Source organism: Xenopus laevis, chromosome 1L, assembly GCF_017654675.1.
Source record: "Xenopus laevis strain J_2021 chromosome 1L, Xenopus_laevis_v10.1, whole genome shotgun sequence".
In the NCBI taxonomy this organism is placed as follows: domain Eukaryota; kingdom Metazoa; phylum Chordata; class Amphibia; order Anura; family Pipidae; genus Xenopus; species Xenopus laevis.
The window spans coordinates 134,058,982-134,083,742 of record NC_054371.1 but is presented as its reverse complement, the minus strand read 5'-3'; the positions used below and the strand labels follow the sequence as shown (position 1 = coordinate 134,083,742).

At 37.2% G+C, this 24,761-nt stretch overlaps 1 protein-coding gene across 3 annotated transcripts in view; it reads right to left on the bottom strand.

Moving 5' to 3' along the window:
- psip1.L (PC4 and SFRS1 interacting protein 1 L homeolog) overlaps nt 1–18,587 on the bottom strand; it is a 34,602-nt gene extending 16,015 nt beyond the window's left edge. The window contains exons 1-6 of one of the 3 annotated variants that reach the window (XM_018249595.2): nt 18,403–18,587; nt 16,119–16,275; nt 14,872–14,948; nt 5,372–5,510; nt 1,854–1,970; nt 32–139 (exon numbers count right to left, since the gene is read on the bottom strand). In XM_018249595.2, the coding sequence (XP_018105084.1) occupies nt 32–139; nt 1,854–1,970; nt 5,372–5,510; nt 14,872–14,948; nt 16,119–16,190 (513 nt within the window). In that variant the 5' untranslated portion in view covers nt 16,191–16,275; nt 18,403–18,587. 3 annotated transcript variants of the gene reach the window in all.
- Nucleotides 18,588–24,761: the final 6,174 nt, after the last annotated feature.

Genomic DNA, 24,761 nt, shown 5'->3' with positions numbered 1-24,761 from the left:
TGTAAAATAAAAGGTCTATGTGTTTCCTTACTTCACTGCCAAGTTGATCCAAAAGGCTTGTATCTTCCTTTGCAGCATTCATATCTTTCTCCGGAGACTCAAGTCCACTGAAAGATGAATCCAAATGCTTACCTAAAATCTAAAAATGGTTGTAAGGATTACCATTATATCCAACAGAAGGAACAGATAAGAAACCATGCACATGTATTATTTGGGTTCAACAATTGTGCAATTGTTATTTATCTCTTTTATGATGTCTCATTTGAGCCTTGATATTGCCATTTACAACCTACAGATAAATTTACAGCTACATTTAAAACCTCACTATGAAATATGACTTATGCAAGGCAGTGGTCTTTTGTAGCCAATAGTAAATAATGTAAGGTGCCTGCCTGTCCTCCATTTTCTGAAATTATTTTTTTCTGATTCCAAAGATTAAAACTGATAAGCTGGCAAACCTTTTCCTCTCCCTCACTATGTTCCACAGTGAAGTGTTGGATTCTGAAACTCTCTGGAAAGCAGAAGAATTTTAAGTCTCAGAATCCATCACTTTATAATCGAACAAGGTGTGTGGGAGGACATGCATTATATTGTAAGCCTAAAGGTGTGGACAACTGGTCCTTGCAATTACAGACATACTATCATGTTTCCTTTTAATCTGTGAAATCAGGTATGTCTGAGTGTAAAGAAAAAAAAAAAAAAAGAGGCCAAAAAAGGACAATTGTTTATGGAAGTTTAGATAGTATCTATGCATTTTTTTTTTTTTTACATAAGCCAATGATGAGCTCATGTCCAAAAGTGGCGGGGTGGGGCGGGGTGTGTGTGTGTGTGTGTCTGTGTTTATATGATCTCTGTAAAAAATGTTAGTCCAATATATTTTACTGAACATTCATAATGAACATGAAACTGGATGATTAGAACTAGAGTGTGAAATTTTTTAATTTATAAACTATAATTCATTCATATTTTTAAACGGTATGGCCACCTTTTTTTGTTGCTTTTGTCTGGGCCAAAAACTGGAACAATAGGAAAGCAGAAAGTAATGAGGAGCTACAGATTCTCTTCAATTCCTTATCTGCTTCAACGTATGAAACCTTCAAACCTGCCCAATCGGATATCGATCAGGAACATCAGGTTACCAAACCTGAAATCATGCGGTTCTCCCTGCACATTTTGGTGGGCTTTGCACTTTCATTAGTATTATTCAATGCATACAGAATACACATGCTATATTGAAGTACTGTACCATACAGGAGCCTCAATCACCTCTTCCTGAACTTATATGTTATAGAGTCTTTTACATTTTTGTTAATTTAACTTCCTGAAGTTATATGTTATAGTGCCCTTTACATTTTTGTTAATTTAACTTTTGTTTTACATTTTGTCTAATGTTTCTACAAGATGCTTTGTACAAAATTGTGGTAGGCCTTGTGATTGAGGCAGTATGATTTGAGCTGTGGCTCATATTATGTATCTATCATTTAAAGCATCTCTCTAAAATGAAGACTTCTCATTTCTATATAAAAGGGGTTTAAACCATAAATTTCTCTTCACAACAACAGGATACAATACTTTTAAAGGGTATCAAACCATGCGTTATAGCAGCATCATACAATATACATTTGTGGCAGAGGGGCGTTCACCTTCTGTAGGTCCCATGCTTTTCAGCTTTCAGTAGTGGTTTATTGCAGGTCCAGTGGCCTATTACAATTTCCTTTGTAACATAAGCCTTATAGTAGTTCATAGTTCAGTGCAACATGCAACCACAACTAAAACTTCCGCTGTTAACAGCAGGCAAAAATGAACAGATGATTAAAACTGATAATATAGAATCTCTGACTCTATACTAAAACCTTTGATGTGGTTGATTTCCTTCTCTTTGTCAGTTTCTCCTCATTTTCCTCTAGGTCTTCTTGCATTTGCGCTTCTGCTGCCTCTCTTAGAGCAGCATTAGTGATTGCCAAGATATTCTAAACCAAAAACAAAAGACAGTAAGTGTGCAACCAGCCAAGATACCTTGCATGCATTAGATGGAGAAAGAACACACACGATGAAAGGAAATAGGTAATAGTAATGGGCAACACCCTCCCAAACAAAAGGGAAACAATTATTAGTCATATCTGAATCTTATGTAATGTGACTATTTTTTAGTTTCCAATTATATAAATGACTGTGTCCCCAATATGCTTTTTATTAGGGAAAATTAAAATAAGAAAAATTGTAGAATAAAACCTATTGTTAAATTACTTTAAAAATAACTTGTTCGAAGCAGTGACCTTATTTAGAAACTGGTTGCTTTCATCCGTAAAAGATATAACATGGAAGATGCTTTCAGATGCACATCTAGGGCACTTACTCAAAATGGACTGTTGAAAATGTGGGAGATTATGTAGTCTGCAATACCCACTTTGAAATAAATGTACAGTTGAGCCTCAATTTTACATACCGGTACCCTGATTTTAAGTTTTTATGCATTTTACACAGTTTTTTTGTGGTCCCACCAATTTAGAATGCATTTCAATGTGTGATTTTCCCTGATTTTACACTAAAATGTTGTCCTGATGTTCCCAAAAATATCTCTCTCTTCTCTGTGAACGTTACTATTAAGAGGTTTAAAATACTGAACTGACCAAGGAACATTTGCTAGTGTGGTTACCAAAAATGTATACCATTTGTCTCTGTCTAAGTTCCTCATATCTCTCTCCTACTTGAAAAAATGCAATTCTATGTTGTTTCTATGTTACCTGTCAAAATATTATACACAGGTTTGGCATTTGCAAGTTTTCTCTCCTTCGGAATTTTATTGCAATTCCTTTGGCCTTTTCTCTAGTACAGTAGGATACAACTTGTGACACCAATTAACAGACACCTATGCATACAACATAGAGAACATGAGCACATAGGCTTAGATAAATTTAAAGTTTCTAACAAATATAACATATATATATATATATATATATATATATATATATATATATATATATATATATATATTATATATATATATATATATATATATATAATATAATATATATATATATATATATATAGTCCACGAAAAAGCCAGCACTCATGATAAATAGTATAAATTGCCTGGGTGCAGTATCCAAATTATTTCGATATACAACCAACAGAAGAGATCGCACTCACAGCTCTTAGATAAAAAATAAAAAGTTTTATTGCAAAGAAGGCTTACATCTTTGCAATAAAACTTTTTTATTTTTTATCTAAGACCTGTGAGTGCGGATCTCTTCTATTGGTTGTATATGTATATATATATATATATATATATATATATATAATATATATAAATATATATATAGATAGATAGATAGAGATATATATATATATATATATATAGATCTATATATATAGATCTATATATATATATATATATAATATATATATATATATATATATATATAGATAGATTATATATATATATATATATATATATATATATCTATATATAGATCTATATATATATATCTATATATATACACATACATTGTTCAGGTATGTGTTCTGTAAATATTCAATGAAACAAATTGGCATAGATTATTATGCACAGGGAGTTTTATTAATAAGCATATCTGCATGTATTCATACCAGTGGAAGCAGTAATAATAGCGGTTGCATTTTTAAAGGGATGGTTAATTTTTAAGTTAATTTTTAGTATGTTAAAAAATGGGTAATTCTAAGCAACTTTTTCAATTGGGATTTTCTTTTCTTTTTTTAATACTGTTTAAATTATTTGCTCTCTTCTACTCTTCTCTTATTCTACTTCTGACTCTTTTCGGCATTTAAATAGGTCACTGATCCCATCTAAAAAACAAATGCTCTGTGAGGCTACATTTTTATTGCTATTTTATATTACTCACTTTTCTATTAGCCTCTCGTTCAGACCACTTCCTGGTTGCTAGGGTAATTTGGACCTTAGCAATCAGATAGCTAAACTGGAGAGCTGCTAAATAAAAATCTAACTAACTCAAAAAAAACACAAATAATAAAACATGAAAACCAATTGAAATTTCTACATCAAGGGGCCGATTCACTAACTTCGAGTGAAGGATTCGAAGGTAAAAAACTTTTGGGCTACTTCGACCATCGAATGGGCTACTTCGACCTTCGACTATTCGAAGTTCGACTATTCGACCATTCGATAGTCGAAGTACTGTCTCTTTAAAAAAAACTTCGACCCCTAGTTCGCCATCTAAAAGCTACCGAAGTCAATGTTAGCCTATGGGGAAGGTCCCCATAGGCTTGGCTAACTTTTTTTGATCGAAGGATATTCCTTCGATCGTTGGATTAAAATCCTTCGAATCGTTCGATTCAAAGGATTTTATCGTTCGATCGAAGGAATTATCGTTCGATCGAACTATCTGCGAAATCCTTCGACTTCGATATTCGAAGTCGAAGGATTTTAATTCCTAGTCGAATATTGAGGGTTAATTAACCCTCGATATTCGACCCATAGTGAATCGGCCCCCAAGTCAAAAGTTAATTTTAAGGTCAACTGCCCCTTTAAAGGAACAGTTAAGTGTAAAAATAAAAACTGAGTTGTGCAAAATAAAACATGTTTCTAATATAGTTAGCCAAAATAGTAATGTAGTAACTGGATGTCTAACATAATAGCCAGAACACTACTTCCTGCTTTGCAGCTCTCTAACTGAGTTAGTCAATAACTTGAAGGCGGGCCACATGGGACATAACTGTTCAGTGAGTTTGCAATTGATCCTGAGCATGTAGCTCAGATTCAAAAACAACAGCAATGGTAGATGTGCTCTCCCGTAAAGTCACTGATTGGTTACTGCCTGGTAACCAATCAGTGGAAACCAAAGGGCTGCAGGAGGTAGTGTTCTGGCTATTATTTTAGACATCCAGTCACTCCAGCCATTATAAATTACATTGTTTGCTAACTAACTATTAGAATTTTTTTTTTTTCGGAACAACCTATTTACTCAGTTTTTATATTTATTCTGAACAATTCCTTTAAAAGGCAAATGGTTAAATAAAATATTAGCAGACTTGGGAGTACAATGTTTTCTCTGTGCAGTATTGGTTAATATAATGTTGGTATTTCTGTGCAAAAGCCAGTCTGGTTCAAACCGACTGACAATGACTTTATTCATATAAAATAACATCAGCTATATTATTACAAAGCAACACTGAGAGTTTTATAATATTTGAATGTATTATTTAATGTTATTTAAAGATAATATTGCACTACTCAATTCAAATTCTCAAATGATTATATAAGAAAACATTATGTATTACTCAGACCGAATACAGCAGTTAAACCACAGTGTTACAATGTTAGTGGGGGTTATCTAATTAAAATGAATCCATGTTAGGTGCTTGTTTTACCTACCTGTGGACTTGAGAATTTAACCTTAGGGTTGTTCTCAATTTCCCACAACCCCTCGTTAAAGCCCTTTCGCTTATTAGGTTTGGCATACTTCTCCTTATTTTCTTCGTAAGGGAATATGTCCTTTGGTCCCAAAAATGCTCTTTAAAAAAGGGTAGATAAAAAAAGTTATGTATATATATATGTCAAAACATACTGATTTATGCCCCACTTCAACCATAAAGTGCTGCATATAGCCTTAAGAGTGTGCTCTACCAAAACGTATAATTTGGTTTTTTTAATGAACTATAGTGCCGGAGCAGTAAGGATAGATTTGGAGAGTATGCCAAGGCATATGTTTTGGTCCTCATATGTTTAAACATTGATTCACCTCCAAATTCGACCACTTCTTACTGCTTCCGTCCTTTGAAGCCTTGTAACCACAAATAAATATAAGGTAAGAAAAAGGTCATACGCAGAATTGCTGCAAAAATTCCAGGTGCTCTTTTATTCCACTACATGTTTCGAGCTGGCGCTCTTTGTCAAGTGTTACAAAATCTACACAAATGTGAACATTTAAACCATTAGCCCCTCCCCTTCCATTCATGATGCAGGTGGCAACTGCTGAGGGATCCAATTTTATTTGCCTAGCCACCAAATAAATTCCGTCCATATTAAAACAGATCAAGTGAACAAATATTTCCAGTGAAAAAAATATAAAAAATATACAAAGTGTATAAAAAGTCCCGTTTCGTGCGTCTCTCCATCCTCCTCATATACAGTATAGAAGTTCATAATTAAAAGTCCACATTTGTACCTAAAAAATGGGAAAGAGGATAAACAATACAAAATACACTTGCGACCCTGGCACTGCCTCGTGAAAGCCTGCCTAGAGTAACCTTGCCCTTAATTATACAAAAAATTGCAACCACAAAGCTGTAACATCAGCAAATATAAGGGAAAAATTCTCTTACCCTTATGCCTTGTTGCAAAAACCATTATTCAGAATATTATTTTTCTGTTATCTAGAAGAAAGGAAGAGTGTGTTAAATACATCATGTATAGTCGCAACTATTTGTTTCAAGTAAAATGTTGCAATATATTCAATCCTAGCAACATTGTTTAAAGAAAACTACTCACGCTCCAATAGTCATTTAGACCTTCTGGTTTCAAGCTATTCAGTTTTTTAATCCACCTGGCTTCTTGTTGGAGTAGTACCTTGGTTAGACTCTCCCCTCTTTCGGGTCTACGTACCACTTCCAATACCTGCCACTTTAGTTGGGCCTGATTATATACTTTGTCATGAAAGTGGTGAGATACTGACGTGTCTGTTTGTGTGTTAGGTTTAAAGTTACGAATATCAGCCTTATGTTCTTTAATTCGCTCTTTCACTTGCCTAGACGTTTGACCTACGTACACCATTCCGCAGGGGCATTTTAAAAGATATACCACCCCCGCCGTATCACAAGTGGCATAGGAATACAACTTGTATTTCTTTCCAGTGATGGGATGGTACACTGTGTCTCCTTTAGTCACAGACGAACAACAGACACATCCCATACAGGGAAAGGTACCTTTCTTCGAACTCCTTATTAGCCAAGATGTAGGATTTGGATCTTTTCGTAATTCAGAGGGACATAATTTATCTCTCAATGTCTGTCCTCTCTTATAACTAAAGAGGGGAGGGTTGCTACAGTGATGTTTTCAGGATCTTATCCTGCTGTAAGATAGGCCAGAATCTTTTAATTACCTTTTCAATTTGATCACTCTGATTACTATATTTACTCACAAAAGGAATCCTTTCATTTTTCTTATTGTCTGATTTTTGAGTAATTTTTGTTGAAAGAAGTTGATCTCTTGGGATGAAACTCACATCTCTTGCAATTTCATTGAGTTTCCGTGGATTATAGCCCTTTTCCTTAAATCTTTTGGAGAGGGAGTTAGCTGCATCCCAATACTTAAAATCATCTGACGCTATTCTTCTAGCCCGTAAAAACTGTCCCTTAGGTATAGCTGCAATACACTTCGGGTTGTGAAAACTCGAAGAATGTAACAGACTATTCCTGTCAGTGGGCTTTCGAAATAGTTCTGTCGAAAGTCCCTCGCCAGTTTTGGTTATTTTTACATCCAAGAAATTAATGGATAAGTTAGAAGCCTCTGATGTGAATTTAATTGTAGGGTGCATTAAGTTCGCCTTATTCACCATCTCCTGAAACAGAGACACTTGCCCTTTCCAAATGATCAAAATGTCATCCACATAACGCTGATATAACACAATGTTGTCCTTATATTCATCTGAAAGAAAAACACCTTTTCCAATCTGTATACAAATAAGTTAGCAAATGAGGGCGCTACTGCAGCCCCCATTGACGTTCCCTGACATTGCCAGTAGTAGTTACCCTGGAAACGAAAATAGTTTCTTTTTAGCACCAATGTCAGGCAATCAATGAGAAAATAGACCAATTTATGTGAATAGTCTGTTTCCAGTAAGAATTCTTCAATACATCTAATACCCTCATCCTGAGGTATAGAGGTATACAAACTAGCTATGTCAATGCTGCATAGTGTACAATCTGCACCATTTGTCTCGATTTTTGATAATATAGCTAGTAACTCATTGGTGTCCTTCAGGCATGTGGGAATCTGTCTCACCAGTGGTTGGAGAAAAGAATCTACAAATTTAGACAAAGGTTCTAAAACTGAACCTAACCCTGAAACTATAGGGCGTCCTGGGGGTTAACCAGTGACTTGTGGATTTTCGGCAACACATATAGGACTGGTACTCTGGGGTGATCTACTATCAGAAACTCTTTTGTCTCCTGTGAAATAATTCCATCAAGGTGGGCTTCAGTAACAAACAACATTATTTCTTTTTGTATGTCAAATACCGGATCTTTACTGATCATTTTATAATGTCCCGGTGTGGTAAGTTGTCGAACTATTTCCCCAACATACATCTCCTTATCCATAAGTACAATGCTGCCTCCCTTATCTGCCTTCTTTATTACAATTTGTCATTGTTTTGTAACTTCTGCAATGCAATTCTCTCCTTATACGAGAGGTTTTGTTTAGATCTATTAGAGACCGGTTGTTCAATTGTTTTTTTAACTTCGGTCAACACCACTTTTTCGAAAGCAGATAAGGCTTCATTTTGTACCACTGGATTATAAGAACTTTTTTTCTTAAAACAACTCCCAGGTGTAGTGTTGATCGTTTCACCTTTGGAAAACAAATTTTTAATTTCAACATTCTCAGAAATTTTTGGAACTCAATTTCCCAATTTAAATAGTCCACTCTATATGTAGGGATAAAGCCTAAGCCCTTATTCAAAACAGACTTTTCCTCTGAGGACAATGTATAAGAGGAGATATTAATAATCAAGTCTACTACCTCCTCTGGCTGGACCGATGTGGATAATCCTCTCTTTGGATCGGTGCCCTTGGGTTCCGTTTCTTTGGTAATGGGCGATATTCTAAAAAAGGCTGTGGTGGCTGCTGGCTGCCTGTGTTCGGTCGTCGCGGAGCTGGTAACTCGGGACGGTACTGTGGTTGGCCGCTTACAGGTCTGCTCTCGTAATCAGACGCGGTGTCAGTTGAATCTGAAGAGAACTCCCCCCGGCTTTCTGTATAGCGCGGTCGTCTACTGCGCCAAATAGATGGATATACTCTGCGTTGAGAGGGATAATGATTATCTTCTCGGTTTCTTGTATTCCTCCGTTCCTCTTTCCAGGTGTAGACCCTGTCCTTCAGGTAATCTTGCGCGTCTCGCTCGTATTTCCGCGCTTTCCTTGCCGCAATGCCTTCCCTGTGGCGTTTAAGCGTGTCTATCTGTGCATCCAAAATAGCTTCCCCTTGTGTAGTTCCTCTCTTTACAAACAATTGTTCCTTCAGTGCGGAAACCTGCAGACATACCTCTGACAACTTCACTTGAAGACGTTCAATCGTAAGTATCATCAAGTCCAGGCTGCACTTATTACAAATCTCCTGCCAACGTTGTACCAGGACTGGGTCCTCAGCACACAGGTTAGGCTGAATATCTAACCTCAGTCCTCGTGGTATTCTTTTAGCCTTCACGTACTGGGCTAAGGCAGAGACATGTAGTTGTAAACTGATTTCCTTCTTCAGTGTATATAGCAATTCTTTCCCCGGATCAGTCTCTCCTGGGGATTCAGTTAGTAAAAATTCATCACTCTTAACTCCTTTCAATATTCTCGCGATTTCGTTCTCGCTGTATGTAAACGTGGCTGCATTCAAGCCTTGTTGTGTAGATTCGGTAGTCATTTCTCTGACCAGCACCTTGTATGAATCAGGTAGGACGAACAAATCAAATTCTCATATGTTTAAACATTGATTCACCTCCAAATTCGACCACTTCTTACTGCTTCCGTCCTTTGAAGCCTTGTAACCACAAATAAATATAAGGTAAGAAAAAGGTCATACGCAGAATTGCTGCAAAAATTCCAGGTGCTCTTTTATTCCACTACATGTTTCGAGCTGGCGCTCTTTGTCAAGTGTTACAAAATCTACACAAATGTGAACATTTAAACCATTAGCCCCTCCCCTTCCATTCATGATGCAGGTGGCAACTGCTGAGGGATCCAATTTTATTTGCCTAGCCACCAAATAAATTCCGTCCATATTAAAACAGATCAAGTGAACAAATATTTCCAGTGAAAAAAATATAAAAAATATACAAAGTGTATAAAAAGTCCCGTTTCGTGCGTCTCTCCATCCTCCTCATATACAGTATAGAAGTTCATAATTAAAAGTCCACATACAAATGTGGACTTTTAATTATGAACTTCTATACTGTATATGAGGAGGATGGAGAGACGCACGAAACTGGACTTTTTATACACTTTATATTTTTTTCACTGGAAATATTTGTTCACTTGATCTGTTTTAATATGGACGGAATTTATTTGGTGGCTAGGCAAATAAAATTGGATCCCTCAGCAGTTGCCACCTGCATCATGAATGGAAGGGGAGGGGCTAATGGTTTAAATGTTCACATTTGTGTAGATTTTGTAACACTTGACAAAGAGCGCCAGCTCGAAACATGTAGTGGAATAAAAGAGCACCTGGAATTTTTGCAGCAATTCTGCGTATGACCTTTTTCTTACCTTATATTTATTTGTGGTTACAAGGCTTCAAAGGACGGAAGCAGTAAGAAGTGGTCGAATTTGGAGGTGAATCAATGTTTAAACATATGAGAATTTGATTTATTCGTCCTACCTGATTCATACAAGGTGCTGGTCAGAGAAATGACTACCGAATCTACACAACAAGGCTTGAATGCAGCCACGTTTACATACAGCGAGAACGAAATCGCGAGAATATTGAAAGGAGTTAAGAGTGATGAATTTTTACTAACTGAATCCCCAGGAGAGACTGATCCGGGGAAAGAATTGCTATATACACTGAAGAAGGAAATCAGTTTACAACTACATGTCTCTGCCTTAGCCCAGTACGTGAAGGCTAAAAGAATACCACGAGGACTGAGGTTAGATATTCAGCCTAACCTGTGTGCTGAGGACCCAGTCCTGGTACAACGTTGGCAGGAGATTTGTAATAAGTGCAGCCTGGACTTGATGATACTTACGATTGAACGTCTTCAAGTGAAGTTGTCAGAGGTATGTCTGCAGGTTTCCGCACTGAAGGAACAATTGTTTGTAAAGAGAGGAACTACACAAGGGGAAGCTATTTTGGATGCAAAGATAGACACGCTTAAACGCCACAGGGAAGGCATTGCGGCAAGGAAAGCGCGGAAATACGAGCGAGACGCGCAAGATTACCTGAAGGACAGGGTCTACACCTGGAAAGAGGAACGGAGGAATACAAGAAACCGAGAAGATAATCATTATCCCTCTCAACGCAGAGTATATCCATCTATTTGGCGCAGTAGACGACCGCGCTATACAGAAAGCCGGGGGGAGTTCTCTTCAGATTCAACTGACACCGCGTCTGATTACGAGAGCAGACCTGTAAGCGGCCAACCACAGTACCGTCCCGAGTTACCAGCTCCGCGACGACCGAACACAGGCAGCCAGCAGCCACCACAGCCTTTTTTAGAATATCGCCCATTACCAAAGAAACGGAACCCAAGGGCACCGATCCAAAGAGAGGATTATCCACATCGGTCCAGCCAGAGGAGGTAGTAGACTTGATTATTAATATCTCCTCTTATACATTGTCCTCAGAGGAAAAGTCTGTTTTGAATAAGGGCTTAGGCTTTATCCCTACATATAGAGTGGACTATTTAAATTGGGAAATTGAGTTCCAAAAATTTCTGAGAATGTTGAAATTAAAAATTTGTTTTTCCAAAGGTGAAACGATCAACACTACACCTGGGAGTTGTTTTAAGAAAAAAAGTTCTTATAATCCAGTGGTACAAAATGAAGCCTTATCTGCTTTCGAAAAAGTGGTGTTGACCGAAGTTAAAAAAACAATTGAACAACCGGTCTCTAATAGATCTAAACAAAACCTCTCGTATAAGGAGAGAATTGCATTGCAGAAGTTACAAAACAATGACAAAATTGTAATAAAGAAGGCAGATAAGGGAGGCAGCATTGTACTTATGGATAAGGAGATGTATGTTGGGGAAATAGTTCGACAACTTACCACACCGGGACATTATAAAATGATCAGTAAAGATCCGGTATTTGACATACAAAAAGAAATAATGTTGTTTGTTACTGAAGCCCACCTTGATGGAATTATTTCACAGGAGACAAAAGAGTTTCTGATAGTAGATCACCCCAGAGTACCAGTCCTATATGTGTTGCCGAAAATCCACAAGTCACTGGTTAACCCCCCAGGACGCCCTATAGTTTCAGGGTTAGGTTCAGTTTTAGAACCTTTGTCTAAATTTGTAGATTCTTTTCTCCAACCACTGGTGAGACAGATTCCCACATGCCTGAAGGACACCAATGAGTTACTAGCTATATTATCAAAAATCGAGACAAATGGTGCAGATTGTACACTATGCAGCATTGACATAGCTAGTTTGTATACCTCTATACCTCAGGATGAGGGTATTAGATGTATTGAAGAATTCTTACTGGAAACAGACTATTCACATAAATTGGTCTATTTTCTCATTGATTGCCTGACATTGGTGCTAAAAAGAAACTATTTTCGTTTCCAGGGTAACTACTACTGGCAATGTCAGGGAACGTCAATGGGGGCTGCAGTAGCGCCCTCATTTGCTAACTTATTTGTATACAGATTGGAAAAGGTGTTTTTTCTTTCAGATGAATATAAGGACAACATTGTGTTATATCAGCGTTATGTGGATGACATTTTGATCATTTGGAAAGGGCAAGTGTCTCTGTTTCAGGAGATGGTGAATAAGGCGAACTTAATGCACCCTACAATTAAATTCACATCAGAGGCTTCTAACTTATCCATTAATTTCTTGGATGTAAAAATAACCAAAACTGGCGAGGGACTTTCGACAGAACTATTTCGAAAGCCCACTGACAGGAATAGTCTGTTACATTCTTCGAGTTTTCACAACCCGAAGTGTATTGCAGCTATACCTAAGGGACAGTTTTTACGGGCTAGAAGAATAGCGTCAGATGATTTTAAGTATTGGGATGCAGCTAACTCCCTCTCCAAAAGATTTAAGGAAAAGGGCTATAATCCACGGAAACTCAATGAAATTGCAAGAGATGTGAGTTTCATCCCAAGAGATCAACTTCTTTCAACAAAAATTACTCAAAAATCAGACAATAAGAAAAATGAAAGGATTCCTTTTGTGAGTAAATATAGTAATCAGAGTGATCAAATTGAAAAGGTAATTAAAAGATTCTGGCCTATCTTACAGCAGGATAAGATCCTGAAACATCACTGTAGCAACCCTCCCCTCTTTAGTTATAAGAGAGGACAGACATTGAGAGATAAATTATGTCCCTCTGAATTACGAAAAGATCCAAATCCTACATCTTGGCTAATAAGGAGTTCGAAGAAAGGTACCTTTCCCTGTATGGGATGTGTCTGTTGTTCGTCTGTGACTAAAGGAGACACAGTGTACCATCCCATCACTGGAAAGAAATACAAGTTGTATTCCTATGCCACTTGTGATACGGCGGGGGTGGTATATCTTTTAAAATGCCCCTGCGGAATGGTGTACGTAGGTCAAACGTCTAGGCAAGTGAAAGAGCGAATTAAAGAACATAAGGCTGATATTCGTAACTTTAAACCTAACACACAAACAGACACGTCAGTATCTCACCACTTTCATGACAAAGTACATAATCAGGCCCAACTAAAGTGGCAGGTATTGGAAGTGGTACGTAGACCCGAAAGAGGGGAGAGTCTAACCAAGGTACTACTCCAACAAGAAGCCAGGTGGATTAAAAAACTGAATAGCTTGAAACCAGAAGGTCTAAATGACTATTGGAGCGTGAGTAGTTTTCTTTAAACAATGTTGCTAGGATTGAATATATTGCAACATTTTACTTGAAACAAATAGTTGCGACTATACATGATGTATTTAACACACTCTTCCTTTCTTCTAGATAACAGAAAAATAATATTCTGAATAATGGTTTTTGCAACAAGGCATAAGGGTAAGAGAATTTTTCCCTTATATTTGCTGATGTTACAGCTTTGTGGTTGCAATTTTTTGTATAATTAAGGGCAAGGTTACTCTAGGCAGGCTTTCACGAGGCAGTGCCAGGGTCGCAAGTGTATTTTGTATTGTTTATCCTCTTTCCCATTTTTTAGGTACAAATGTGGACTTTTAATTATGAACTTCTATACTGTATATGAGGAGGATGGAGAGACGCACGAAACGGGACTTTTTATACACTTTGTATATTTTTTATATTTTTTTCACTGGAAATATTTGTTCACTTGATCTGTTTTAATATGGACGGAATTTATTTGGTGGCTAGGCAAATAAAATTGGATCCCTCAGCAGTTGCCACCTGCATCATGAATGGAAGGGGAGGGGCTAATGGTTTAAATGTTCACATTTGTGTAGATTTTGTAACACTTGACAAAGAGCGCCAGCTCGAAACATGTAGTGGAATAAAAGAGCACCTGGAATTTTTGCAGCAATTCTGCGTATGACCTTTTTCTTACCTTATATTTATTTGTGCATATGTTTTGGTATTTGGCACGTAATCAAGAATGCATGCAAAAATTAATGATGGCAGAAATCAGTGAACGGACATCGTATTTGCTTTATAGAAATAAATGTAAATTAAAGACTAAGAGAATTCATTTTAACATTTATTAATATGGTTATATTTTATATTTATTATGTGCCTACATTTATTAATATGTCTTACCCTGCTTTCAATTTAGGATATAACAGATGATAAAAAATCTCTTGAACAGGGTATAAAGCCATGATTGATGTAATTTACCAACTGGGCTACTGGCCATAACTTCTTTTAATATCATTAAAGCTTCAACCCTAAATAATTAAAAAAAAAAATTATCTTAAAGTAATATATTTGTATATAGGTTACCAAACTTTCTAAGGTTAGAAGAACTTTAAATGAAAGAACTTACGTTTCATGAGTGCCAAAAAAGAAAATTGGCATTTTATGTGTAGAAGGTTTCACAGCCCCATCGGGAAGTTCATCCACCTTAAAGAATGAAATGGAAATAAAATATATATTACATAGGCACACACATGGGGAGGCACAGTTATCAAAGGTCGAATTTATTCAAGTTTTTAAAAACTCCTCTAAACTTGAAACTCCCATAAATTTGAAATTCGACCAATAAAAATTTATATAAAAAAAAAAAAAAAAAATTGAATTTTTTAAACTCGGTTGAATGGAATCGACTCGAAAACTCAAATCGAATTTGAATCAAATTCAATTTGAGTTTTTTCTCTGAAAAAACCTTGAATGTCAGGAAGTCTGCAAACAACTCAAAATTGATCCCCGGACCTCTCCTATGGACTTAAACAGCAATTCGGCAGGTTTTAGGTGGCGAATAGTCAAATTCGAGTTCTTAAAGAGCCAAAATATGACAAATCTAGAAAATCACATTTTTTAAAAACTTGAATCAAATTTGAATAGCTCCATAGTCGAAATTGACAGTTTTGACCATAAAAAAATTAGAAAATATTAATTTTCAATTCGACCCTTGATAAATTTGCTCCTACGTGTTATATGCAATGTTATAATGGTCAGCATGAATTCTAATGTCATACTTTGTCACTCTCTGAGTGTACTTTTATGTACAATTAATTCTCAATTATTCATAAATATCAATGCAGTGAAAAATTATGGAATGTTTTTTTGATTGGTCAGGCTTAGATACATATGTATTATTATTGCCATTCCTTTTATCTCCTGCCACATTGTTTTTTTACACCTAGGCTCTATTTGTTCCACTACACGAGTAGGGTTGCCACCTTTTCTGGAAAAAAAAATATTTATTTTTTTTCCCTATTAATAACATTGGGATTAACCATCGTTTTTGCCAGGTGGCAACCCTATACACGAGTGCTGGTATTCCCATAAGAGGAGTGTTGGCCCAGAGTTTGAAGGTCAGTGGCTGCTGTATGAAAAGATTTTTTTAATCACTGCAGTTCTCACACCATGTGCAATAGCCATTTGAATTTTTTTGGTATCACATGACTGGACAGCAGAACTATAGGCCAAGGTGTACCAAGAAAAAAAAATATAAACACTTTTTCAGAAAAAACAAAATCACAAACACTGTCAATTAAAAACAGAACTTTATTTTTTTTATGATGAAAGCCCGTTAAGTATGTTGAGACAAAGTACAGTATGTACACTCACCCTAGATGGCCAGTGCGGGTAACCTTTCATTTTCGCAAAGATCAAATCCCCAGGTTTGAAATCACGCGTCATGATTCTCTTGACAAAATTCAGGCAGCAGAAGGGAATTAGCAGTGAAACTGGATGATATACAATTTCTGACAAATACTACCCAGATCTGCATTGAGACATATTAAACGTCAGATAACATTACAGAAATAGAACAATACTGTCTTACTGTATTAGAAATTCAGACAAACTCAGAGTTGCAACAAGTATGCCGAGTCTCTGGGCAGTATTAGAGCCTGTTAAGCTAGAGGCCCATGGGTTAGAGGCAGAACTCCAGCCTACTACTAAAGGGACCTTGAATAATATTTGCATGATATGCTGATTGCATAGCTGTCCCACTACATGTCACTGTGGAAATTGAACAAAAAAAAATGTGATCACAGTCAAAGAAAGCGCTGACGATAAATGCAATACAATTAGAAAATTAAGTTGTTGGTCAGCTTGAATAGGCTGGCACTTTCTATGCTATACAACGTTATGTACTTCCACCATCTATGAAAAAAAGCTTACTAAAAATATGGCTTGGAAAAAGACATTAACATTTTAAAATATAATAAATATATCAATTATTTTGCAATTGTAAAGTACATTTTAATACCATAGACACGCCCCCAAACATACAGTCCTTCTCCAAATGTGACTCTGCTCACTGCAGATTTCTATGTTTCTAAAGGGGGTGATCTTACACGATAAGATCCGCTCGTTTGGCGACAGGGCGATATTGGGTTAATCCAAATGTTGACCCTAGGGCCAAACAATCGGATTATACGAAGGTAATGGGCGCCGAGGGTTTGTAGGACAGTATCAACTAGCCAATGTGTTCCTCGATCACAGGAAAAAAAGAAAACCTGCCCAATCGATATCTGGTCGATCATTGGCCTGATATTGATCGGGGAGACCTGTCGGAAACCCCCACACACAGGCAGATAAGCTGCTGAAATGATCTAAAGGCACAGGCACATCACTACTACTAACAATAGCAACCAGATGTTGTTATCCAACAGCTGACTAGTAAATGGAACATGTAAATACGATCAAACCTAAGAATATTTATTACATGACCCCAAATTCCATATTGCATACAAGTTCTTCCCTTGATAGCCCAATACTTTATGTTCAAAGTGAGATTACTGTTCTTTAATATTCTGCCCAAGGAACAATCATTCTCAAAACAGACTGTATAACAGTGAAGTTCAAACTCTGCAATAGCCATTTAAGAATGAGCCAGAGCAGTGATCCCCGACCAGTAGCCCATGAGCGACATGTTGCTCTCCAACCCATTGGATGTTGCTCCCAAAGCAGGTGCTTATTTTTTTTAATTCTAAGCTTTGAGGCAAGTTTTGGTTGTATAAAAACGAGGTGTCATGCCAAACAGAGCCTCAATGTAGGTTTACAGTCCACATGGGTCATAGGGACTACTAAATGACCAATCACAGCACTTATTTGGCAGCCCAAGAACACTTTTCATGCTTTTGCATTTACTTCTGAATGTTGCTCACTTGTTCAAAAGGTTGGGGATCCCTGAGCCAGAGGAAGGCACACAAGAGAACCCCCTGGGAAGCAGACTGTTATAAAATGGCACAATCGTCTGCTTGTCCTGCAGATCTTTATCTGAACACACAAGTGGCAATTCTGGGCTAAGCAGTCTCATCCACATTCTTCTTCAAGATATAAAAAAAAAAAACACTTGCCATTGGGCCAGCTGGAAGGTTACTGCTAACAGCTAGAGAACACTTTTGGTGGGTGGGTGTGTGCTGGGAGGGGGTGGTTCTAGAAAGTAAATGAGATGTTTATTCATATACTGTGACAGTCTGTATGTATGTATATACAAGTTGGTGTAAATAAATGACAGCTATTGCTACAGGACATCACAGTGACACCCCCCCCCCTCCAGTACAGCCTGCACCTCACTCCTGTTTACAATACATATGTAACACTAGGAGGACTGAAAGCAAAAGCGAACTAGACACCCACTGACAGCTTCTGGGTATATCACCGTTATCCTACACTCCCTGCGGTATTTGGCACATATAGAGCATGTACAGAAACAGGTAAATGACAACAAACACATACTAAACTATGTCTGCATCAAACAATCCCCATCTACCCCGGGGAACTAGAAAATGCACTGACACTACGCAGCGCTGATTTCCAACCTGTAGCTCTCTACCAAACTACAATTCCCAGCAAGCTCAGAAGGAATACGGCTGCATAATGATACATGTCATTCACATACTGTTCAACAGTCCCGCTTTTCGCGGGTAAATCCCGATATTCATAACACAGCACGCAATCCCGGATCGCTGTACAAAACGTCCAGCTTCACTGCTCCTGCCGGCCAGCTTTCGCAGGGTTTCGTCACAGCCTCGCGAGATTAGACGGTGACGTCACGGCTACAGGGCATGTAAGCGGAGTGACGCCGGCGAGTAGTTGTTGGAAGGGGGAGTGGCGACAATGCTATGTTGTTACACAGGAGCAAGCTGCTTACATTACAGCTCAAAATTTTGACAGAACATTTTTTTAAACACTTTTTTTTTCCTGGTGGTTACAAGCAGTACACTCCCCACTGGAGCTTGTGCTTACAATATGTGATCAAAAGTATTCTAATAAAGTGAAAAACACCCTTTCCCCTGCAAATCTACAAATAAAAGGATCTTTTGTGTGTAAACTAGGGCCATGTGAAGTGATTTTTTTATTCAGGCATTTGAGGATCTCACTGTTTTATGTGCCAAACAGGAACCACATCTTTTAGATTTTTTATCCTCAGACTGAACCACATAATACCTCCCAACTGTCCCTTTTTCGGAGGGACAGTCCCTCTTTTTACAGCTCAACCTGCAGTCCCTCATTTGTACTGGAAAGTCCCTATTTTCTCTGCACTGAACAGCCAGAAAAAGAAACAAAGTTTCTCACTTAATTGGCTTTTAGCAGAGAGCACAGAACAGCAGGTGCAACAGGTGCAAATAAGATACTTTGTAACAATTTTGAGACACAAAAAAACTGTTTAGCTAAGGATAAATATTTTCAAACTTTCATAGCCTGCCAAATTTTGTAAAATGAATATGGTAATTAGGGGTGTGGCCACAGAAAGGGGCATGGTCAAAAATCTCACTGTTCTATGTGAGAAAACATTTTTTGTCCCTCTTTTTACTTCCAAAATGCTGGGAGGTATGCATATATATTAAATGTTTTAACATGATAGACCATAAATGTTATATTTTTTTCATGAAACTGAATCTGAAACAATGGATTGAATTGAGCTGTGGTCCAGTGGTGGAACTACTGAGGGACAGTACTCCTTTGGGGCTGCACAGGGCCATCATCAGAATTAGCAGGGCCCGCATGGCAAATTTTTCTGGGCCCCCCTACAAGTTAAAAGAAACCATTGGTGGCTAGGGCCCTCCCAAGTTAAAGAAAACCCCAATTGGTGGCCAGGGGCCCCTACAAGTAAAAACCCCATAGATGGCCACCCCCAATGGTAATCAGGCCCCTGACAAAAAAATTGTCTCCCCAGTACCCCCTTGATGGCAGCCCTGGCTGCTAGTGACAATATCACAGATGACTTCTCCTGAGCGTGCACCTCTGGAGGAGAGGAAGCCCGTCTGGAGAGGACCCAGGTGCACATCCAGCACCCCATGTTGGTTATGTTACTGTTCCTGTCCACTGTTATGTAAAAACTATGGATAGATTTTTAAGCAATATAGGGACATAAGGGGCTAATCTAGTAGAAGACAATGGGTGAATTTAACCATAAGTAATACCAGATTTTTCACATTTTTTTCTGAGGGCTATCATATAAATAAAACTTAAAAAGAAAAAGATCTAAAGCATGTCACACCTTGTTGTCTATAAAAATAATAGACCATATTTAGTCCATAAGAAAAAACATCATCTAATTCAATTCCACAGTTTCCCATAGACCCAATATAATTTTCATATGATAATTCATGAGATAACATTTCCTCAGTAAACTGAATGTGGCCCAATGTGGGGAACACCTACTTTCTTTATTGTATCAATGTGAGAAGCAAACCCGACTCGTCCCTCACTAACTACCCATGCTGTAAGTACACAAGAAATAGCAATAAATTATAGTAAAACACTGGATGCGTGGTCAAATAGTCCCATAATCTGCAAATGTATAAATATTCAATTACACACATTTCTTTCAGCATCAATCAGCATGACATCCTACAATGGGACAGATTCTATCCAAGAACCTTATACTGTAGTTTATCACAAGATTCAATTCAGGCAGACACAACTTTTCTCCTGTTCTCATACTTTTTATGTGATAAACACCTGGCTAAATAGGAAATATGGAATTGAATTAGGAGATCAGTTTTCCTCACTGAATTATATTTGGTTTAACGTATACAAATACAGTTTAGTTAGTCCATTTATTAAGACATTACACTGCATAGGGACATGTTACAAATCTGTTATACCACTCTGTATGTAATGCTGTCTGCGTTTGGTGGCTCTGCTACAAAGTTGGTGGTGGGCCAGTGGCCTTAGCATTCCAGGAGGATGACTTCTTGTATGCAACTTGAGGAACAAGGCATTCTCTTTGGCCACAATGCCCTTTAAATTATTTTTTTTTCCATTACATTTTGCATATGTTGGCTTCTGGTTTTCAAGATCCTGTTCAAGCCTGCTATTGTAAAAGCAAATGCGTGGTCTACAAGCCTGCAACAGTTTAAGGTCATTTCAGTCTTTGTTGTAATTCTCAATCAATTCTCAATCAATAAATCTGACAGGCTGCATCCTGGCTTTTCACAACCACAGCCTGCCTTGTTAACCTGTTTCATAACTGAGCTATTTCAATTACTTTTCACTTTACTTTCCCATATAAATCAGGGCAAGGGTTCAGTGGTTTAAAATAACATCCTTATAAAGGATATAACTATGTCAGTTTAAGGGGCAGATTTATTAAAGGTCAAACTGAAAATTTGAATTTTCACATTTTTTATGCTCTAAACAGTCAAATTCGAATTATCCAAACTCGATTAGATTTTTTTTTTTTAAAAAAAATCAAATTAGATTTTCGAGATTTATCAAACTCTGGCACTTTAAAGCCTACATTTTCTTACCATGTATATAAATTGGGCACATTTCCCCCACCGAAATGACTTTATTTGTACTGCATACATCCCCTCCATTTGCCAGTGTCATTTATTTTCCCTAAAACAGATAGCAGCTTTCACCTGGGGCCATTTTTCCTCTGACACATCACCAGTGCATTCATATCTGCAAACAGCACATACATGATGTAAAGTTCATGCAATTAAAGAATGCAGGCATAAACAGGCAGAGTTTACTATGATGGCAAGTCATGCTTGGATTGAGCACTGTAATGGTTACTCAGGATCAGACAGCTAGAGCAGAGTTTCTATGGGAACCAGCAATGCCATATCTCCATTGGCTGCTAGACTGGAGGGTCTGTTTATTCATCTGAGTTGAGAAGAACTGAACATGCTCAAGTCAACAGCCAAAGGAAATTCCTGAGGGAGGGGGCAGAGTGGGTTAGAGGAGGATAAGGAATCCTAAGTGATAAAGGGGATGCTGAAGCCTTACTGTTAACCTTTTAAAAACCAGAGTGGCAAGTATTTAGAGTTTTCAAAGAGGCTCTTCCGTGACTACATTTTTGTTCGTGGAGGTTACATGTCCTTTAAGAATTTGAATCATCTATTCACCACCTAAAACCTGCCAAATTCAGTATAAGTCAATGGAAGATGCCCAGTGACCAATTGGAAGATGTTAGTAGCCTTTCTGCCATTCTAGTATTTTTCTGAGAAAAAAACTTATATTTATTCGATTTTTCTATTAAATAACCCCCCAAAAGACTCAGATGAATTAGAAATTTGACCCTTGATAAATCTGCCTCTAAATCTCCAATTAGGTTAGATACCTGAAATCAACAGTCACTAAGTAACCAATGAAGTTTCTCAGTGCTGATGATGCACTAACCTTGTATTTATATGTATGGAGTCCTCTGTTGACTCGCTCATTGGGGCATATCACTGATGTCTTGCTGCAGCCAATTAGTTGTTTGCTTTTAAACAAGTGATCAGTAAATATTGCCTATTAATTAATCACCATAGGTGATTTTGTGCCTTGCAACTTTTCTTGCATAACCCCATAAAAGAGGTTTTGTTAATATCTCCTCAAAATACTTAGTAATAACAACTGTACAGCAGTACATCATTTAGGAAGAAAAAGGTCTATTGCCCCATCTGCTAGATTTGTGTGCCTACTCAGTCATGTCCTTGATTTAATATTCATTTTAATTATTGTAATTATAGCTAGCATTGTGGGATTAGTAAACAAGCCCTGTGATCTTAAGTTGTCCATAAATTAGAGCTAACAAATAATTGCCTGTATAATATTGACATGCTCTAAATAATTATCTTTGAGGGAAAATCTATTTAATCACTAAAATATCCTTGTAACGTGAACATTTTTACGTGTTTGGTTTTAAAGTAGTTTGGTTTCCATATTAAAGGGGTTGTCCATCTTCCAAACACTTTTTTTCCATTCATTTGTTTTCAGATTATTCCCCAGAATTATTCAGTTACTTTCCATTTTTTATTTTTTACTATTATTTCAAAATCGAAGTTTATGTCCCTGTCTCTGGCGTTTGAGTCTAGCAGCTCAGTAATTTAGCTGCAGATTCTGAATTGTTACAATTTTGCAACATTTAGTTGATACATTTCTCAGCAGCATCTCTGCAGTATTAGCAACTATTGTATCAATTCTAACAGCTGCCTTTAATGAAACCCAGGGATTCTGCTCAGCAGGGACAAAGGTAAGAAATGTATAAAGTTAGGGGCAGATTTATCAAGGGAAGGGTCGAAGTAAAAATTCAAAGTAAAAAAATTTATTTTCGAGCTATTTTTATGAACTTCGAATAGGCCAAAATTCAATTTGAATTGGAAAAAATTTGATTATTGAAATGTATTATGTACTGTCTCTTTAAAACTTCGACTTCAACCATTCGCCATTTAAAAGCTGCCAAATTGCTGTTTTAGTCTATGGGGAACCTCCTAGAACCTATCTGGAGTCAATAGGTGGACTTTGAGAAATCTAAGTTTTTTAAAAAAAATACTTCTAATCGAATACAATGTTGCTTCGATTCGAATGATCAAAGTAACATCTAGGGGGCAGATTTACTATGGGTCGAATTTCGAGGGTTAAAAAACCCTTGAATTCGACCCTCGAAGTAAAAATCCTTTGAATTTGAATATCGAATTCGAAGGATTTTGCACAAAAGCTTCGATCGAATGATTCGAACGATTTTTATTCCATCAAAAAAAACATAGAAAAGTGCTGGGGAAGGTCCCCATAGGCTAACATTGCACCTCGGTAGGTTTAAAGTGGCGAAGTATGAAGTCGAAGTATTTTTTAAAGAGACAGTACTTTGATTATCAAATGGTCGAACAGTCTAATGATTTTTACTTCGAATCGTTTGAATCATTCGATTCGTTCGAATTCGTTTGAATTTGACCAATTCAATGGTCAAAGTACCCAAAAAAATACTTTGAAATATTCACTCGAGATTAGTAAATCTGCCCCCTAGTCACGCACACAAAAAATTACTTCGAAATTCGACCCTTGATAAATCTGCCCCTAAATATAGCAATTTAGAACAGTTTAGAGAGTTGGCGACCCCCCTTCCTTTTCCAGAACTGCTTTTGAAGGTGAAAAATAAAACTTTACACTTCAATATTAGAAAAATGGGCACTCATAGAAAATAGAAAGTAATTGGAAAAAGTCTTTATTTCTGGTGAACAATCTGAAACCAACTGAAATGGAAAAACTGTTGGAAGGTGAACAACACTTTTAACCATGAAACTATAAACTAGCTATGAAATACGTTGCAAGATTTTTGATTATTAACCAGGTCATGTGCATGCTGCAGACAGACTATACAAACATGTAAGATACAGCTGAACACATTATTAACAGCTATGTCAAGTTAAGCCACAAGTGATGCCTAGAAGGTAGGAGCCTAGGTCATACCTTCCAACATTTTGAAAATAGAAAGAGGGAAAAAATGTTTGCTACAATTTTTGACCATGCCCATTTTATAGCCACACCCCCCCTAATTACCATGTCCATTTTGCAAAATTTGGCAGGTTATGGGAAGTTTGAACACATTTCTGTGGGTTTTTACGGTTAGATTTTATGTTTTATTACAGTTTTGCTAATGAAGGTGAATTGCCTTTTAAGATGTGAGTCACAGTTTCCCCAAGAGACCTGCTTATCTTAAATTGATACAATTGTTTCTTTGCTTCTCTTAAATTGTTGTAAATGTAGCTACGTGCAACTGCCACGTATTCTGGGCTCTGCCTATAGCCAAGTAAGTTTTAGAAACTTTGTATCTTTTTCTGGCTGTTCAGTACAGGAGATCAACGCAAAAGTCAGGACATTTCAGTAACAATCCGGGACTGCGGGTTGAGCTGTCAAAACTCTGACTGTCCTGCGAAAAACGAGACAATTGGGAGGTATGACCTAGTTGCTGTATAACTCGAGTAAAGTGGGAAGTGGGTTTTGAGGTGTTGATATGCTGCAAACATGTTACAGAGAAGAATG